General features: G+C 40.5%; 1 protein-coding gene across 1 annotated transcript; it reads right to left on the reverse strand.

Annotated features, from left to right (window-relative positions):
* Positions 1-4,228: 4,228 nt before the first annotated feature.
* LOC119479763 (dickkopf-related protein 3-like) lies at positions 4,229-5,802 on the reverse strand. Its single transcript, XM_037755689.1, has 3 exons — positions 4,992-5,802; positions 4,548-4,722; positions 4,229-4,434 (listed from the first exon to the last, which is right to left on the reverse strand). The coding sequence occupies exons 1-3, from the start codon at positions 5,142-5,144 to the stop codon at positions 4,229-4,231; spliced, it is 534 nt and encodes a 177-aa protein (XP_037611617.1). The 5' UTR covers positions 5,145-5,802.
* Between the last annotated feature and the right edge of the window lie 13,639 nt (positions 5,803-19,441).

The raw sequence follows: 19,441 nt of genomic DNA on the forward strand, positions 1-19,441 counted from the left end.
GACCTAGAGCATTCAGAGGATGGATGGATCAGACTAGAGACCTAGAGCATTCAGAGGATGAATGGATCAGACTAGAGACCTAGAGCATTCAGAGGATGGATGGATCAGACTAGAGACCTAGAGCATTCAGAGGATGGATGGATCAGACTAGAGACCTTGAGCATTCAGAGGATGGATGGATCAGACTAGAGACCTTGAGCATTCAGAGGATGGTTGGATCAAACTAGAGACCTTGAGCATCCAGAGGATGGATGGATCAAACTAGAGACCTAGAGCATCCAGAGGATGGATGGATCAAACTAGAGACCTAGAGCATTCAGAGGATGGATGGATCAAACTAGAGACCTAGAGCATTCAGAGGATGGATGGATCAAACTAGAGACCTAGAGCATTCAGAGGATGGATGGATCAGACTAGAGACCTAGAGCATTCAGAGGATGGATGGATCAAACTAGAGACCTAGAGCATTCAGAGGATGGATGGATCAGACTAGAGACCTAGAGCATTCAGAGGATGGATGGATCAGACTAGAGACCTAGACTTTAACAACGAGATATTATGTGTTAATTAGTGAGCTTTAGAGGTGTTGGCAGGTAGATTTTGATACCTTTGGACAGAGCCAGGCTAGCTGTTTCCCTTTGTTTCCAGTCTCTATGCTAAGCTACGATAAACGGCTGCTGGCTGAGCCCTTAAACTATCCCTTCAACCAATAAATCTCTTGAGATACAATATCGGTTTAACCAGAGACACATGCAAAAGCGCAACAGCACATCAGTTGATGTCACAGACGTATTTTGAGGACAGAAGTTGACGTAGACAGAGAAACAGACGGCCTTGTTCTCCGAGGACAAAGAGGACGAAATGTCCAGGAACAGAAGACCATTTAAGAAGCTAAACAGTGCAAACAGACATGTACGGATACCTTCAGCTCAGATAAGAGTAGGCGTACACTAGTAACTAGTGTTCTTAAGTGGAGATGATAGGCCTGTTTTTCAGCATTCAGTACTATCAGGTTTCTCACAGTCTTGTGCGATTAGATATCACCTTTGTCTTGTCAGCCTTAGGTATGTGTGTGAAGCGTGTGTTCTCCTCGGCCTGTTTGCATCATTTTAATGGTTTGTGTCACGCTGCCTAAAGCCTCAGTAGATTTAGTGTGATGTCTATTCAGCCGGCATGTTTTATTATCTGCTCTAAATAAACTTTTTTAAGGAATTAAAATGGAAAACTGAAGTTGCTCAATCTTCATATGCCTGTAATGCGCCGATAAAGTTATAAATCATTCTTGTTTTGAATATGCACTTAAAAATCTCACCGCAAAGACTCAATGATGAGAGCTGTAAAACGATAGCAAAGAGGTTAGACACTAAAGTCCTTCACAGAACAATTGAAGTCACCCAGCAATAGAAGGGGCAAACTGCAGACGATTAGCATTTGAATGCAGCGACGGGGGAATTTGTTAGGGAGATACCGATCTAAGGACGGGTCAGGAGACAGCTAGCGTTACAGCATCTGGTGATGCTAACAATCGGGAGCCGCAAGACTCCGCCATGTTATGTAACCGCGGCCTGCGATCCAAGAAACGTGCTCAGTGTGTCCACTCTTTAAAGCTTTAAAGTGATACTGCACCCAAAATCTATCTTTTGAATGTGAAACATTTATTTAACATCTAAACTTGAAGGTGTCTGTAAAAAGTTTATTGTAAGGTCTTCATGCAAAACACAAGGTCACAGTCAGCTTTCATCAAATTCAGCAACCGACAGATGAATCTGATCGTGACAAAAAGAAAAAAGTAAAAAAAGTATCCAAACTTCTTAAAGGACGGGTCCATTAGATTATTATTTTTTAAGTTTTTATATCATTCTGTAGCTTCTCAGTGATGTTCCTTATGTATTCATATCCAAGCCCTTCTAAAAAAATGTTTCCCATGTGACCTGACGTAGGTTTCTGCATAATGACGCTGCTACATGTATAGTATACAGTATATACATCCCTATAGTCAGTGTATTAACATTACACACAGTAACTTAGATGGTGGTCTGCATGCTCCCAGTTTGGAGAAGCAGACAGGAGCAACGGCACGGAAGCTAAGCAATGTACGGCTGTGGAGGCCACATTAGTTCGGATCTGAAAGTCGCACAATAACACAAACAAACTAACCGATCGATGCAGCCGTAGACCAGCAACTCCTGTGTTCTGTGAGGTTAAATGACTGTTTTTGTGAATGGAGTCTGGTGGCTTTGTAGAGAGCGATATAACGGGTCTAGTTCCCCGTCGGAAAGGGCTGTCTGATGGCGAGGTAAAGCGGTGAAAATAAATCGATATTGAGAACTGAAGCCGCTATATCACTCTCTTGACAGCCACCAGACTACATTCACAAAAGCAGTCATTTTACCTCACCGAACATGGGAATCCAAACTCACTTCAAAAAATCCTAACAAACCTTTTCAGTTATTTCTAAACTTAGCACATCTAACTTTGACTCAGCTAGTGCTAGCATTCACATTATTCATAACCTTATTGATTAGCTTGCTGTTGTAACCTACGTCACTGCTTTTTTGCAACGGCTGAGTGGGCATTTCCATTTGAAAAAATGGGAACAGATCACAGACGGATCCGCCCTTTAAACCACTCCTGCAGCATGATTCACTTCTCTATTTTCCATCTGTTAATATGATCCAAACAAAATGCGTGTGCCCAAATATTTCTGGGTAAATGTCATTACAGGAAAGCCATGTTTGAGACCTTCTTTCTCATATTTATTCTTAAAATCATTATTTCATTATTTTAATATTATTACTTTTGTCTTAAAATCGTGACTTGATGAAACAAAAATGTTTTTCTCAACAGTGGGTCAAAGTCTCTGTTAACAAACGGATCTTTTTCTTAATTTTATATATGTATAATTTAAGGGATGTTTTTGCATGAAGGGAAGTTTAGTCATCAGAGTAATAATGGGTTAAAGTCAATTGAAAAAGTTCTGTTAACAAAATGCTTTACATTTTAGTTTACTGTGTGTATAATTAATGCAAACATATGCAACATCCCCCTGTATGTTCACCACAAGAGAGCAGCACAACCTTTTCTTCTATACTCTGTCTTAGTTATGTGTGTTTACTATTGATTAGGAGTGATTTGTGCAGCTCTAAAATAAAGTGATAACAGTGAATGATTACAGAATCGTAGCTTTTGGAAAACATTTTTTTTTATTCTTTAAATTGAAGGCAAATAGACATTTATAGATTTACAATGAGGAAGATACTGTATGGCATTGTTGAGCTACATACAGCAGTGCTTTTGTTAAAATGTACAAAATGAAATAAAAGAAAAAAACACATCCTTGCTGTAAGACTCTAATAAGAACATGTAGTAATACAGACATGATTTTATATATACAAACATATTTACATAATAAATAGCTTTAATGTTGAGGCATCAAGATTTGGGCACTTGGCAGCTCCAACTTGTTCGTTCTGGCTGGTAAATGAACTCTTTCCTGGAAGACAAAGAAACTGAGATTAGAACATGTAAACACGCTATTTATTATGAAAACTAACAAATACATATTTTAAAACAGAGATGAGTTCTTAAAAGTTATACTCCTTTGTTGAATAAAAGGAAAAAAGTTCCAGAAACCAACCACGTTTTTTGTGTGTTTAGTGATTAAACAGGAGCTTTATACTAACACAAAATAATACAATATATGTGCCGATGCCTGTCAAATAAAACGCTGGAGTGTCGCTGCCAATTAAACTTCACAATTGTCACAAAAAAATGTTTTAAAGGAATTAATTGCTTCTTTTTTTTGGCTTTCTGAGCTGTTCCCGGAGCTGTTTTACTGACATCCATAATTTACTTCAATCTCTTCCAGCTGTGAGTAGCTCCTCTGTTTCTTTTGTGCAATGCACTGTGGGACAATAGTGCACATCAAGAGACACACACAAAGTCACAAGGAGTTTTTTAGTGTGACTGTTTTGAGTCTACTTTGCCAGTAACACTCACTGCATACTCAAAACTGCTGAGATTTAGTATGTAGTAGAAATTTAGACATGGCAAAAGTCTTAACAAAAGGGCTCCAATCACGCTGGACCTGCATTACTTGATATTGTAAGTCAAGTGGTTTAAATTCAATAACAAATGTGCAATGAATCAAATGCTGCACAACCTTTTAATAGCCTTGGCTCGTGGTATTTGAAGTAAATCATTTTAGATGAAACTTTATTTCCCGTACTTACTTTCTCTGGTGTGATTCACCGTTTTCTCGACACAGCAGCCCCTCATCACATGGACAAATCTGGTTAATGCTGTATGCCAGGCCACCATCAGGAACATAGCAGCTCTCGCCGCGGATCAGACGTCTCTTGCACACCTGTTCGCCGTGGTGTCGAGCGCAGCACATGGACGTCCCACAGTCCCTGTTGACTTTACATCTGGCTCCTGGATGAAGAAAAAACAACGGTTAGTCGTTTTCAATCTCCAATCTGACGAACACACACTCTTTTATGTGTTAAATAAATAGGTTTTTAATGTGTTTGCTGTTACATTCTTACCCTCTTGTCCGTTGGGGATGCTGCGGTGGCACTTCCCAAACATGCAGCTGAGTCCGCGGACGCACTGGGCGTCCCTCCGACAGTATTGGCCCTCCCCTCGCAGAGGAACACAAAGACCGAAGTGACGATCACAGGAGAAACCCCGTCCACAGGCCCTGTCATGATCGCACAAAACCTGGGGAAAAAAAAACAGGCGAGATCTTAAAACTTTACCAAGACTTTCATTAACACTTGTAAGACTCAAGTCTTGTGCAAAGGCATTAACAGAACATTTTTCATAGTTTGAAGTAGGGAGAAGTGACACTGATTCTGCGTATAACCTTTTTCTCTAAACATACATTTTCTGAGCTTATAGAAGAAATGTTTTACGACACAAACACGTTTTAGCCGTATGAATTAATACAAGAGAAGCATTATAATCATGCACAGTATCTAGTATCTTACCGCGGTTGGTTTGGCTACAAGAACGCTCTCACTAAGTGCCTTGGCTCCTTCTTTGGGAGGGCTGTGGGGCATGTTGAGCATCCAGGCCCATATTCGAGCTTCGGCCGCGGAGAAGCAGAGACCCAGGCAGAGCATCCACAGATTACCCAACATTTCCACCAACAAATTAATAAATAAATAAGACTGACAATGATTAACTCAAGACAGGGTGACTCAAAGTAAAAGAAAAGATGAGTCACTTGTCTATGGCTCCACAGCAAATAAAACTCAGAAGATTAAAAGTCCCAGTAAATGCTTAGAAAGTCAGGACTGCAGGGAATCCATGCAGCGACACTGGCTGCCTCCTCTTCCAGAGTGACTTTTATAGGTCACCGGGGGCTTGACTTCACCCCCCGCCAGGCTGTTTGTCCAAGCACCAGGGTAGGAGGAGACAATTAGTTGTTAATGGATTAACTAAATTGCCCGGGTCACCCCCTGCAGCCAGAAAATAGTGGCGAAATGACCAGTTGTGGAGCGGGGAGAAAGGGAAAGATGGGGAGAGATGGGGGCCGGGAGGGGATGGATGGACGTGATGGGCTGACAACAAGCTTCACACAATAGAGCCGAGACAAGCACCACCTCTGTTTTGGTTATCTCTGCCAGACAAACAAACGAGGAGGACAAAGGCAGACAAATGCATGACATGTTTCACTGCTCACTGAGTGACAGGTAAAGCCACCGTTGAGTCCCCGGCCCCCTAACTTAACACTGGGCAAACACTCCTGGCCCCGACCTCCACTGCCCCGTCGGCCCCCTACCCTATCCCACTTCAGACCCCACGCTGAGAGCAATTTGCAGAAGTGCACCCTGCGGACGACCCCATGATCTCATTAAATGTAATTACCATCAGCCATTAGTACTCAGGAGGAGAATGGGAGTGAGTGGAGGGGAGACAAGTTGCTCGAGGGAAACAAACAGATTAATTTCTGCACATTTCTGGTTTAAAATAAACCATACCAACTATAATCCACTGTAGTAATAAAAAAAGAGTAATAACTTGATATCTTGATTTCACATTTTCAAATTTTGCATCTTAACCCCTTTTACCCGACGAACCCCGGTACCGGTTTGGCTCAGCTGTGTGTTTAAACACGTCATAAAATGCTGCGGTCTGTGTCGATTTTCTGAATTGTTTCTAAAAGACGAGGCCTTAAAGCTACTAAAACAACACTCCAAGTGTATTTGGTCTAAACAATGTTTGCTTGGCAATGATTTCAATATTTTAGTTACAAAATCAACGCACGAGAAATTCTAATAAAATATTTTTTGACCATTTTTATATTGAATGTTCATACTTGACTTTGGATTCTTTTTTGTTATATTATTTACATTGTTATTGATCTTATTTGTTATTATCTGAGTTTTACTTGATCATATTTCATTATTATAAGAAAACGACTCCATGTGGAGTCAAAATTATACAATTTAGTTGCTTTTTTATTGATTTTATACTGTGAACAATGGTAGAATGTGATGATGCACGGGGTACATGTCATGGCCAAAGGCTCTATTGTGTGCCTATAACCTTCTGTAGTGGATATCCGTAGTATTTTAGAGCCAGATTCCCTTTCAAGAGGTAGAAAACCCATTTGGAGAGTCCTCCTGGTCCTATCCTGACTAAAACCTTTGTGGAATCTATGTGCTTTGTGTTATTTATATCTGCTTCGGCACAGAATTCAGTGGCGTCTCTGTGCATGGCATCATTGCTATAATAGTGTTATCCACCTACTGACACTGGGGATGAATTCTCTGAGGTCTTACCTATCCATAGAGACCAAGATCCTGCATATAGAGCTGGTAGGTGTGGAGCTATTCTTGATTTATTTTGGGTATGTCTGTCTAGGAGAACCACACCTTCCAGCACCCTGAGGCTTAAGAGGTTAAGATCTGGTGATTGTTCGAGGTGAAAGGTTTGTAAATATTCTACCAGTATATCTTGAAAACAAGGAGAACATAAAGAACGTACTGTTCTGGTGAAATGCTTCAGACACATCATCATGGAGTAAAAGTACAACGTTCTCAACTTGCAAGGTCGACAGCAACGACATGTTCGTCTTACATCTTTTATACTGTATTACTTTCTTCTTGTCTGAATTCCATCTGCTATACAGTTTTTTCTCACAACAAGTGGGTGTGATTTATGACATCCTACACAGCTGTGCTTTTACCTGAAAGGAGCGTGCGGGCGGAAAGGTACCAGTGAGAAATGAATCAGAACTGCTTGGCCAGTTTGAGTAATAAATCCATGAGATTGAAGGTTTATTTTTCTGTCCTTTTTCGGCTGCAGCAATTACACTTTCTCTCCACTGGTACGCAGTTGCTGGGAATTTATTCCACATTTTTACTCTTAACATGCATGCAAAACTCCCTTGTACACGACAACTCTTTAAAGTATTTAGAGAGTTGTACGAAGGATTTTTGCTGTTCAGAGCATCACTTCTGGTCAGTGGAAGGTCAAGGCCAGACACTAAGGTGGCGTAATATACCAGGAATGTGCGCTCCCACAAAAACTTTCTTTTTGGATGATCCTTCATTTTTTATTGCCAAAGCCTTCAGCGTTGGCAGACCTCCGTACTTTAATATACTGCCCCATTCAAATGGATGAAGGCGCTGCGTTTTTTCACGCAGTACTGTTGTCTGTCTGATCGAGCTCTTTACTGTTGTTGCTCCTCAACATTAGAAGTTATACCTCTCAGAGAAGCCAAAGCAGTGCATAATCTTTAATTTAAACGTTTTTCAAATGTGATTTTATTTATATACTGCTTTGTATTTTTTGTATTATAGTTTGTGGCTCTCTTTCTCTTGACTTTCTTTGGTAAAGCACTTGGAACAACTGTTTTGAAAAGTGCTATACAAACAAGATTTGCTTTCTTTGCTTTCGTAAATTAGATTAAAACTTACTTAATAAACTAAAGCAAGCAACTTTAAAAATCTATAAGCCTTTACCAAACAAAAACATGAGTAAACTGCAAACTAATAGCATCTAGTGCCCATAATATGTTGTCTCCTATGGCCACTGCAAGGCTCAATACTAAACTTTATCTTATGCAGTAAGCCTGCAGGCCGTTAGACCCAGCAGCTCGCTCACTGCTCTTTATCAAGTAATGGCGATCACACTGGAGATGTTCATTTGGGAAGATGAGAGTTATGATCTCTCCAACTAAGACTGTGAAGCGTAGAGGAACTGTACTGTCAGTGATCAGAACTTCTGTGTTTGAGCTTTACTTAACATTAGCATTCATTGTTTCATTAGCATTCAGTAGCTTGGCTCAGACCTACAGTAGATGCCTGGATAATTGATGGTAATTTACATGTTCTTAGCGGCAGACAGCACAGATTGGTTACGTAGATACCGCCGGGTCTGCGCTTATCTCAGCTCCAGGTAGTTAAGACCTTATCAAAACAGGCTAACACAGACTAATGACGTAATGGGGCGGTCAATTAGAAGGCACAATAGCGGCAACTGGATCAATTAGCGACGTGTAAATAAGTATTGTAGGGTGATTATGCAACCGTCGGAGCAGTGTATTGAGCATTTAGTGGTACTGTAAGGGATGTATTAATGAAAGGATGGAAAAATAATGGATTTGTGCCAAATGTATAGTCTTCGAGTCACAGAGATTTTTGACTTTTGATGTTTGCAGATAAATCGTCAACAAGCAAGTCGTTCACTTATAAATAAATTCTCCTCTCTTCCTAATAATGTTTTTTTTTCTGAGATTCCCAGCTGTGTGTTTTGCAAGAGTTTCAACATGAACTCCCTCTCCCTTTCCTTATCACGCTCCTCCAAACATGTATTCTTGTTCTACATCCGTACTTAGAGCCAGATATCCCTCCTCTTATTTACCCAATGCCAACAGCAGATAACTGTCTCCAAACTGCTCCTTAACATGCTCCCCCGGTGTTAATGACTCTGCTAATGACGTTCGTAATGAATGTGACAATCAACATTGCTGTGGGTCTTGCAATTAGGGGCTAACAAAAACAACGGGCAGGGTGATGTTTGTCCATTGTAATGGACCTTGACCCCCCACGGGGAGCTCTGAATGGTGGAGAGCACGAGCAGTCTGCCTTCCCACCACTGAAGCAAAAACATGTTCAGTGCAGGAATGGATGGACGATCGGCAATGAAGGAATGTGTATTCAGGGCACTGGAGAACAATGAGGTATTGTTTCTTGAAGATTCAATATGTAGTGTCAGTATTACTCTAGGTGTGAAAATGCTTCAGCGGTTTCATTCGAAAGAGGAGTGAAAAGCCGGCCGTCATAGAGAGAGGGGAGACGCGATACCTCAGTTTACTCCCAGGGTCACAATTCTCCAGTGTTTCTCCCAATTTATGACAAATGTTCACACCTTTTTCCCCCTTTTTGTTATCTCAACCTGTTTCTGGCGCTGTAAAGAGTGTCATAAGAACTACTGTTTCCACCTGGACGGCAATAGAGCTACACCTTTTCCCAGCAAAGGAGAGGCTGCTTGCAACACTTGGGCGCAGTTTGAGCTGCACCCGTCTCACATCACAGCAGCACAGCAAAGCCGTTGTGGCGCGGCGCAAGCCATTGGCAATAACAAAGTTTCAGAGCACAATGAGTGAGAGAAGGAGAGAAATGGAGAATACTAAGAGAAAGAAACTCAAAAAATTAATGACTGAAAGAACACTAATGAATATTAACCTAATTTATAAGAGAGATTCACGCCAGGGGGGGCCAATTATTCAGTTTTCTTTCCTGAGAATTAGAAGTCAAATTAAAATTTAACAGATAACGCTGTTGCAGTGTAATTATCATTTAGTTATTTTCATTCTTTAAAAGACACCAGACTGCAGGAAACAAAGTCTCTGAAACTCATTTTTTTCTTGGGAAGGACCACCAGGCACTCCACTTTGATTTCGAAATCCTCCCTATTTTTGAGGTCTGAAGGTTGGCAAGTATGCTCCTGGACGACATTCAAAGCGTTGCATTCATTTGTGCACACGGAAAGTGACAGAAATAGTTGTGTCGAGAATGAAAAAAGACCTGGCTCTGTTAGTCAGCATGAAGTAGGTGTGAATGTTGGATCGTCCGTTTCGGAAAGTTACAGAAATGGTCGGACAACCGCAATCCGACGTCAGCAAGGTAGATTTCAAAGCTATATTCAACCACACGGCAGGCTGTTCTGACGGAGTACACTGGCCCCTTAATACACCTGGCAGTGTGAATGTCCAAGTGCAAGCACACAATGTTCTAACATTTACTTCCAGCCTTAAATCTAAATTGTAATCACATTTTAAACGAGGTGAGAAATGCCTGCAGAGCTCTTTCTCAGTGTTACTGGGCAGACATCCCTCATCGTCCACATACAGGGCAGAGGTTTACGACCGCTCCTCATGAAGTCAAATGAACCAGTAAATTTTAACACAAGCAAAACATAACCATTAGTTGAATAGTATATGACTGTGCTTACTTTAAAGTAAAGTAAAGCGTGTTTCTGATTGACAAATGGAGCAGAGATAGATTCGTGCGAATGGAAAATGCTAACAGGATCAATCTAACAAGGGTCAATTTTACAAAACATATCCCTGCATAGTGTAGCATAGTGTTGGTTTTCAGGACAAAAAGGATAATAGTCATTTCTAATAACACCTTTTTCTTTTTGAGCAGCATTTGCAAAAACTGTTTCACTCACTTTTTTCATAACAAAGTTGGTCTCAAAGAGACACAAAGGAAATTATACATGTGTTTATATATTTTGTTTTACTGTAATGCCTTATTTATATTTTACATTAAAACAATAACACTTAATTTTGTCCATCATTTAGCATATGTATGAGCAGCATACAGTATGTATGCCTAATAAACAGTTTATAACACACTATGAAGCAGTTTAAGTAGATATTTTAAGTATGAATTAATGTATTTGTTAACAGTTATGACATGAAAACACAGAATTACATTGCTGTAATCATATAATGGCATTACATTACACACTCCATTCATGCATATTTAGTAACTGCATGTACAAACAATTCATATGTGAGTTTAAAGCTGTTAATAGATAAGTTAAAATCTTAGATATATTGTTATTTATGATTACAATTAATTGTATAAACACCAGTTATGGTCGCTTCATATAATGAGTAATTGTTTTTAACAAATACATTAACTTAAATATGTCCTTAAATCTGTTTATAACAACATTATAGTGTGTTATAAACCCTTTATTAATTGTTCATATGCTAACTATAAATGCTGAATAGAGTTACCAAAACAATCCATGTCTCCAGATCAAAATCAGGAGGATGATGATAATGATCAACTGAAACTTGAGTCTTATCTGATCATGATGATAGTTGTAATACAAGCAATATTTTTAGTATTAGCGGTGAAAAAAGTGGCAGTAATTGTAAAAAAATCAGAATATTATAGGATATTTACCTGAGTCATACATCTCTTTGCATTCCCATCTTCACCATTGTATTAAACAAAACAAAAAAAACATGCCTTTATAAACATTTTCAGACTTTTATCTTACAGAAAACTGGATTTCTTGTCTTGGTTACTTTGTTTACACGGACAGAGTTGAGCTCCCATACTCCATCCGTCTGGAATGATGCAGTAATGTCTCCTCCAGTCATTAACTGTCTCGGTTAATTAAGATACCTCGCGCTTTAAGACGATACACAGATGTTAACTCAGGTGAAGTTAATGACACCTGTTGTCAGGTTCTTTCTAAGTTAGTCATTGCGGCTTTAGGGAAGATCTGGCGGATTTCTTTTTAAAAAAACAAATATGGCAAAACAGTTTCTATGCAACATTTTAAGGCAGTGAAAAAAGTAAAAGGATGACTTACAACAAAGGTCTTGAATTTGATTAATCTTGGATGGGACGAGCACACTGTGTGCCCAGCTCAAACGTTCACCAGGAAACCACTACACGTAATGGCTTGTCAGTTTCCAATAATGGTATGAGCCTGCCTCGCTGACTCCGAACCAACTCCACATCTGTCCTTTATTCTTATTTATACACGGTGGCAGTAATCCTTTAAAGACATTTTTGACAAGGGGAGAAAAATGAATGTGCTCATTGCAAAATAAATACACTTACCTCACTATTACATGTGACCTCAACTAAACCAAACCTGTGTTCTGATGTTTAAACCGCATTGCTGGTAAATAATGTTCTCTATAAGCTGTTTTCTATTGGAAACAAGACAGACGAGTGTGACTGTCTCTGTAATGGGAAACAGGCCTGTCTTTCTTTCTTTGTGCCAGGTTAAAAAAAAAGAGAAGGAGAGGGCAAGATGAGAATCTGGAACAAGGGTCACTGGAGGCCATTAAACACAAATCAGGCTGTTCCCCATTATTAGGATTTAAAAATCACTAAGAAAACAGCCTGTCAAGTATAAAAGATCTGAGTAGAAAACAGACTTTCTTGTTTCTCATCATGGTCCATGAGCGACTGGGAAACCCCCCTGGTACTTCTATCCGAGCCTGGATGTTTGTTATGTGGCCTTTTGGTGGTCCAAGCTCTACAGAATTAGTATTATCCCTATTTTTTTATTCCATTTTACCTTATTTTTCTAGTCTTAATTACATCCCAAATTTTCTACAGATGAATCAGCAATACTTGGCTAATCAGCTTTGTATTGCTATTATTGTTGTCTTCAAAAGCACTTTATCAGAGGCCTGTTCTAACTACATATGGGCGACAAATTAAAGGATCAACCTGCATGAATTGTCTTAAAGGGACTATTTGTAACTTTCAGAATTGCTTGTTAACAGCGACACCTGTGGCTGTTAAGTCAACGAAAGTCAGCGGGCTCACGCTTGCTCGCTCTAAATATACCTGAACGAGCATTGCTCAAAACAGTGAGGCGACACACGTCAGCTAAAAGCACAATATCACTCTATATTTCAGGGGCTTGGCAGTAATGTTAGCTGACCAGACGAAGGTCTCTCCATCAATCAATGCTGATCCTAGTGTTGGCTTTTCCAACAGCGGGGCTCCGCAGCGAGTAACGTTACAACTCCCGACCGCAGCCGGAGAGAACAGGTAAACACCGGCACCCGGTCGGTAACGAGATGATAACGTTTCTCTCTGCTGAGCCCCGTCACTTCACAAGACACAGGAAACCTCTGTTGGTCTGGAGGAGCTGCAGCATTTATTTCTGCACAAACGTCCACTCTACATTCACTAGATGTTCTCAGAGCTAAACTAACTCTTCTGCAGTGTGGAGTGAGCGCGCGTTCACGTCTAGAGGTGGAGTGAAAAGCGAGAATGTGCGCGCTGTCTGAGTGAAGGCGAGCAGGCAGAGGAGCAGAGGCAGCGGCCACACGCAAGCACGCATGTGTCCCAACCCGGTATATTTATACGCTTAAAAAGTTACAAACAGTCCCTTTAAGCCGGGCTCAGACAACAGGAGTTTTGGGCTAATTTATCCCCGATTTACCGGGTTACAGATCCAGACTTAAACCTCCTGAACTGTTCGCAGACTCATCAGTGCCGTCCCGATTCATTTCAAACATGTTTGATATGTAGGAGTTAAAATCTAGATGATTACGTCAGTACTTTCTGAGCGGGACCATATAGCCAACGAGAGAGACAAGCCAAAGCAGCTGGCGTTTTCTAGTAACGGTAAACATTCTAGCTCCTAAGGCTAACGTTAGATAACACGCTGCTGTTGAAAGCTATTAAAACTGACAGTTAAAATCTCACCCCCAGTTCTCGCTGAAGAACAGACGACCTGTATTGACCACATCTCCCTAACCATTTCCTCATCCAGACTCGTTAAGCCTTCTGCTTTTCTTTTTTCCTGACCACAAAGCATTACTCCAGCAAGTTGTTGAACACGTCAGAGGCGACATCTGCTTCCCCATGAGATTATGTGAGGTGATGCATTGCTCCCTCTGGCACGATAATCTTAATAATAGTGTGATGCATCATTATTTTTCAAATCTTGTAGTGTGTGCATGTTTTGAGATTAGAGAGAAGAACATCAGTGAAGTTTCTCCTTATGTGTGTGATGCAACCCCGATTTCAAAATCAGTTTTAGGTTTTTTAAAACAGTTTTAAAACTCCTGTAGTCTGAGCCTGGTTTTAGGAAGGCCTCCAGAACTGCTTCTGTGAACTCTGCTGCACCATTCTTCCAAAAGGTGTTTTGATGATGGTGGTGGAGAGCGCTAAATCTCCCAGAGGCGCTCAAAATAGTTTTGAGATCTGGTAATATGATTCACATCATTTTTATACTCATCAAAACATTCAGTGAGCCCTCGTGACCCACCAGCGTTTGTATGTTTTTCCTTTAATTTGTCATCCGTCTATGTGTCTTGGGCTGCATTCACACCAAATCAGGGCGTTGCGGCGAAAGTGCCAGTCCTCCCATTCATTTGAATGTGGATAGGGTGTCTAAAACAAACGCACAGCGACCTGTGGCATCGTCGTGCAGACACTCCCACACCACCACTGCGCTAATCGCCGCAACACCTGATTTGGTGTGAATGCAGCCTAAATAACAGCAGGATGTCATTCAACAATATGGACAGATGGTAGTCATGGTACTGTTTATGGAAAGCCGTAATAGGTTTTCCCCAATACTACTCCCTTGCTTATTGCCTCTAAGTGCATCCAAGTGCACAGAAAGCAAAATCCAGTTCAAATTAGAGAGTTGTACGCCCCAATCCCAAATCCCAAATCCCAAAACCTCCTTTTAGCTGACGACTGATTATTCACCCAGTTCACAGCTGAGTTTCGCAACATCAATACTGAGTCAGGAAAGTCGTTGGATGTTGGCAAAGCCATTGGATGTTGTAACAAATATCGCTGAATGTGCTTTTAATGAACTCCCCACATGAATCAGCAAACTAAATAGTCTGTAAAGTAGGGAACCGGGAAAAGTCCGGTGATTACCAGATTCATAAAAGCTGTTGGGCTCATTGTGGTTGTGTGTAGGGAAACAAACATCATGTAGGTTTATGAGGAGTCACAAGACAGAAACCATTCTGCCCACAGGGCGGCCTGGATGGGTTGGATTGTTAAGCAGTTTTTTTCCCCAATTGATCAAAAAATTCACAAATTTATCATGTCAAGACAGCAACTTTGTTTTTTCACCATCAAGCTAAACTCCTTTGCGTTACGATAACCCGAACTGACTTTAAGATTTGTTTTTTGGCTGATTAAACTGCAGTTTTTCTTCACAGATTTACTTCAGAATCCCACATCCAAGCATCTTTAACTAGAAGGCAGTCATCTCCTTCAATGACTATTGTTAAACTTCATTTAAACTGGATTGTGAGCTATTTCAAATTGTTTCTCAGCAACACATTTATATATTCAGTATCTCAGAATAAGACTCTCCACAAATAAGTCAGGTTGTGTGGATGTATTTCATAAACAAGCCTCTTTTGATAAACCAGTTTTTAAAGGTCCCATATTATACAAAAGTGAGTTTTTTATGTTTTTTTTTATTATAAAGCAGCCTTAAGTCCTATATAAATACTGTGAAAGTATCGAAACACTCAATCCACAGGGAAATACACACAGCCCGTATTCAGAAACTCTGCATTTGAAACAAGCCGTCAGGATTTCTTCCCATTTGTGATGTCACAAATATACAATATTTAGACCCTTTACAAAATTTTAAACGTAAACATTCTAAATGAGTCCCAGTTTATTTCCTGGTTGCATTGTATGTGAATGTCATCAGCTAACAGGAAGTACACATGGACCCAAGCTGTTGCCTAGCAACGCAATTCCATTGCAATTCCATTGCAATTCCGTCAAAATGCGCTAAAACGGAGTGTTTCAGACGGAGAGGGTAAATACAGGTATATTCAGGCAGACAGTATGAGGAAATAAGAGTTTTTTTTGGACATTGCAGCATGTAAACATGTTCTAGTAGAAACACAAAATACAAGTATGAACCTGAAGATGAGCATGATATGGGACCTTTAAAGGTTATTACCCTCAGGATTAAACCTGTTTAGTCTGTCTCGGGAACATATTCCCACGGATGTGACAAAGAAAATCAAAAGCAAGACCACACCTCGTATTTGTGTAACACCTGGTCGTATTACCTATACCAACCGTCCTTTTGGCCTGTTTGTACATGCATTATTTGTGCAGCAGAATAAGATATTGTGTGTATGCTGGAAGAGTAGCAGAGATTTTCTCAACAGAGAGTCCGTGGTTACACTTTTTATCATCTTCAACAGCTGTGCAAGAATTTGTCAAGGCCCGTCTCTTCTCTACATGACATCCTCCTGTCTCCGACCTGTCCACGTGCATATAAGATTAACTCGGCTGCTCAGGACACATTTCATAGTTGCTTGGTGTGAATCTTAATACCGAGGGTGTAACGTGCACAAAAGTTTCGGTTCCTTCCCAAATGCGTTTCTGTTCCTTTATTTTGAACAGACAGTAGTGCAGACGTCAAACACTGAGGTCGCATTTTGCCCACTGGCAACTTTGGTAAACTATTTTCATTATAAAAATAAGTAACAATTAACACTTCTGTATTACACTGTACAAACTACGAACACTGAACAGACACTCTCCCAGAAGGCAAGAGGTCACAATAGGCTATAAAACTGAAAAGCATCTCTTATGCTGTGAAACTGAAAATAGAAAATACATAGAATAAAAATGGGAGGAGAGTTTCAATTACTTCGACCATGGCTTTATTTTAACATTAAACACGTAAAGGTCCCATATTGTAAAAAGTGACATTTTCATGTCTTTTATATTATAAAGCAGGTTTAAGTGATATATAAATACTGTGAAAGTATCAAAACACTCAATCCATGGAGAAATACACACAGCTCGTATTCAGAAACTGTGCGTTTGAAACAAGCTGTTAGGATTTCTGTCCATTTGTGATGTCACAAATCTACAATATTTAGACCATTTCACAGTTTTAAACGTAAACATACTAAATGTGTCCCAGTTTATTTCCTGTTGCAGTGTATGTGAATGACATCAGCTGACAGGATGTAAACATGGACCCAAGCTGTTTCCTAGCAACGCAATTCTGTTGCCATTCTGTTGAAATGCGTTAAAACGGAGCGTTTCAGACAAAGCGTGAATATAGGTATATTCAGACAGACAGTATGAGAAAAATGATGTGTTTTTTTAACATTAAAGCATGCAAACATGTTCTAGTAGAATCCCAAAATACAAACATGAACCTGAAAATGAGCATGATATGTCCCCCTTAACCCTTCCCGGTAATCGGTACATCTGGGTGAAGCCATAGAATGTGCATTAGCATGTTGGATGTCTTTCTATTCACATCCTACAGCGGTTGCCATAGTGTGACTGACTCATACGCCAACCCGCTTGTTGTGCTAATCTCAGCATTTGCTGCTAATGGCGTACGGCTAAAAGTCTCTAGGCGCAATTTGCAGTTGTGAACTTTGGTTCCACATGTCGTGCATCAATCACTGTGTATTCTGCGTGCAGCTGCGTGCACCGGGCCATGACGGTGTGGTACGAATAAACTGGTATAACAGTACCGATATGTCATCATCCTCATCCCACTGGGAGATATAATCAAGAACATCGCGTGCTGCAAATATCAAAGGATGCGGCTGGTTATGTTCTTAATTTTCTTTCTTGTCAACTAATCCTGTGAAAAGACCAAAACAATGAATTGATCCCACTAACACGTGTCATCTGTGTAGCCTGATATAGCTTCTTCCTCTGTGACATAGAGCTCAATTATCCAAATACGATTAAAAACACACAGATGAGTCACACTGGGTGACATGTTCATTCATTACCATGAATGTAGTTTATTTTGGGTCAATCCCACATACAGAGTCCTGCTATAAATACTCACCAGGGCACCCAATATGTATTCATCCACGGTTGAAAATAGTCCCAAACAAATGCACCATTTCCCTAGAAACAAGGCACTCGGCTCCTGATTGGACGAACGCTTTCCCGCCGTTGGCTGCTGCTCCCAGCTTTCAAACCGGAACCAGTATGGAGGCTCGTTTGGAAACTTTCTTCTCTTATCTCACGTAAATAGTTCACTGAAATGTGTTTCTGAAAACATTTGAGGCGAGAAATAATCCACACAGTTGCTGAATCTGTCTTCATTTTGGATCGACAACGTTTATTTTAAAAGATCCTCGGGAGTTTCGAGAGGCGGCGAGTCGCGTCGGACGCCCGTGATTTGCATAAAGTAGACAAGCCCTCAACTTTATGCAAATGAGGAGCGGGCGTCGTGACGCCTAGTCTCTCGAATCGCAACGCCATGCTACCAGAATGCATTGCGCGGCTGCTTACATAGACAATGAATGGGGGGCGTGGAAAGCACGGAGGCTGTGGACACGTACCATAAGTCACTTTAACAGCAGAATAAAGCATCACAAAGGCGGTCAACACAGATACTGTATGTATAGACTATATAAACTCGACAGCGGCTGCTGCCAAACAAACACACATGAAAGCAGTTTTTGCACACACAACTCTACGTTTCAAGGCAACACAGACGTTCTCATCTGTACGGTGAGTTTCTCTTATTCTCTGCTGTAGGTGTTTTAGGTTTTTGGACCTTTAAATTCTTCCTGCTTCTGATTCTTAGAGCCATTGGACCCCAAAAAGAGGCCATTTCTTACTAATCAGCAGCGACGGACTGGAATTCTTGTAACGGATGCAACAGATGTGCTCCTGGTGTCCTAGGTTCCTGAAAAACATGTTGGATTAAGGCAGCATTAATGCATTAATGCACAAAAGCATTGAATGCAACTGGAGACTTTCAGAAGTTACTAATTTGTGGATTAAATAACTGTGGAGCCCGCACCAGTCCCATTCAGACCCGGCTCTGCATTACTAATCAGTGAGCAGGGTGTATATTCTTCCAGGAGCTCCTCAAAAACAATTCAGTGTCTATAAACAGTTTATTATATAGTTCAGTGATTTGCACTACTTATGGCAAATAGTGAAGTTTTCACTTTTGGACCCTGTCGAGTGGCAAAAGGAGAAGAAAAATAAATCCTTCTTGTACTTATCCGTGTCCAGCTGTGTTGGGATCCTGCCAAACTGCAGCAATTTGATGAATAAAGAAACACTCTCTGGACAGTCTCCATTGAAATTAAATTAATGTATTAATTACAGAACTGGCGGCAGGAAACAGACTCCAAACATCTGAGGCTGCTTGATAACCACCCTGTCACTAGCCTAGATACACCCTCCAGACTGCCAGGAGGACGAGGTCATAAAATGGGCATGTGAGGCTTCTTCTTAGCAGTTTTCATCAAGCATCACTTCCTAAGTGCTTCTTCCAAACATTAAAATGTTGGTATCTGGATCATTCTTATACCAACCACATCAACACATCCTTTCAAATGGGAGATAGAACAATCAGTCAGGTCAGTTTGTATGAACAGGAACAACTCTTCAGCATAGATTTGAAAGATATAAAACCATAGGCG

This window comes from Sebastes umbrosus, chromosome 20, assembly GCF_015220745.1.
Source record: "Sebastes umbrosus isolate fSebUmb1 chromosome 20, fSebUmb1.pri, whole genome shotgun sequence".
In the NCBI taxonomy this organism is placed as follows: Eukaryota; Metazoa; Chordata; class Actinopteri; order Perciformes; family Sebastidae; genus Sebastes; species Sebastes umbrosus.

Bases quoted from the DNA above. Each gene is read 5' to 3' on its own strand.
- LOC119479763 (XM_037755689.1), bottom strand. From the start codon at position 5,144: ATGTTGGGTAATCTGTGGATGCTCTGCCTGGGTCTCTGCTTCTCCGCG. The intron at 4,723-4,991 runs GTAAGATACTAG...TTTTTTCCCCAG, and splicing joins TTGTAGCCAAACCAACCGCG to GTTTTGTGCGATCATGACAG. The intron at 4,435-4,547 runs GTAAGAATGTAA...TTCTTCATCCAG, and splicing joins CATCCCCAACGGACAAGAGG to GAGCCAGATGTAAAGTCAAC.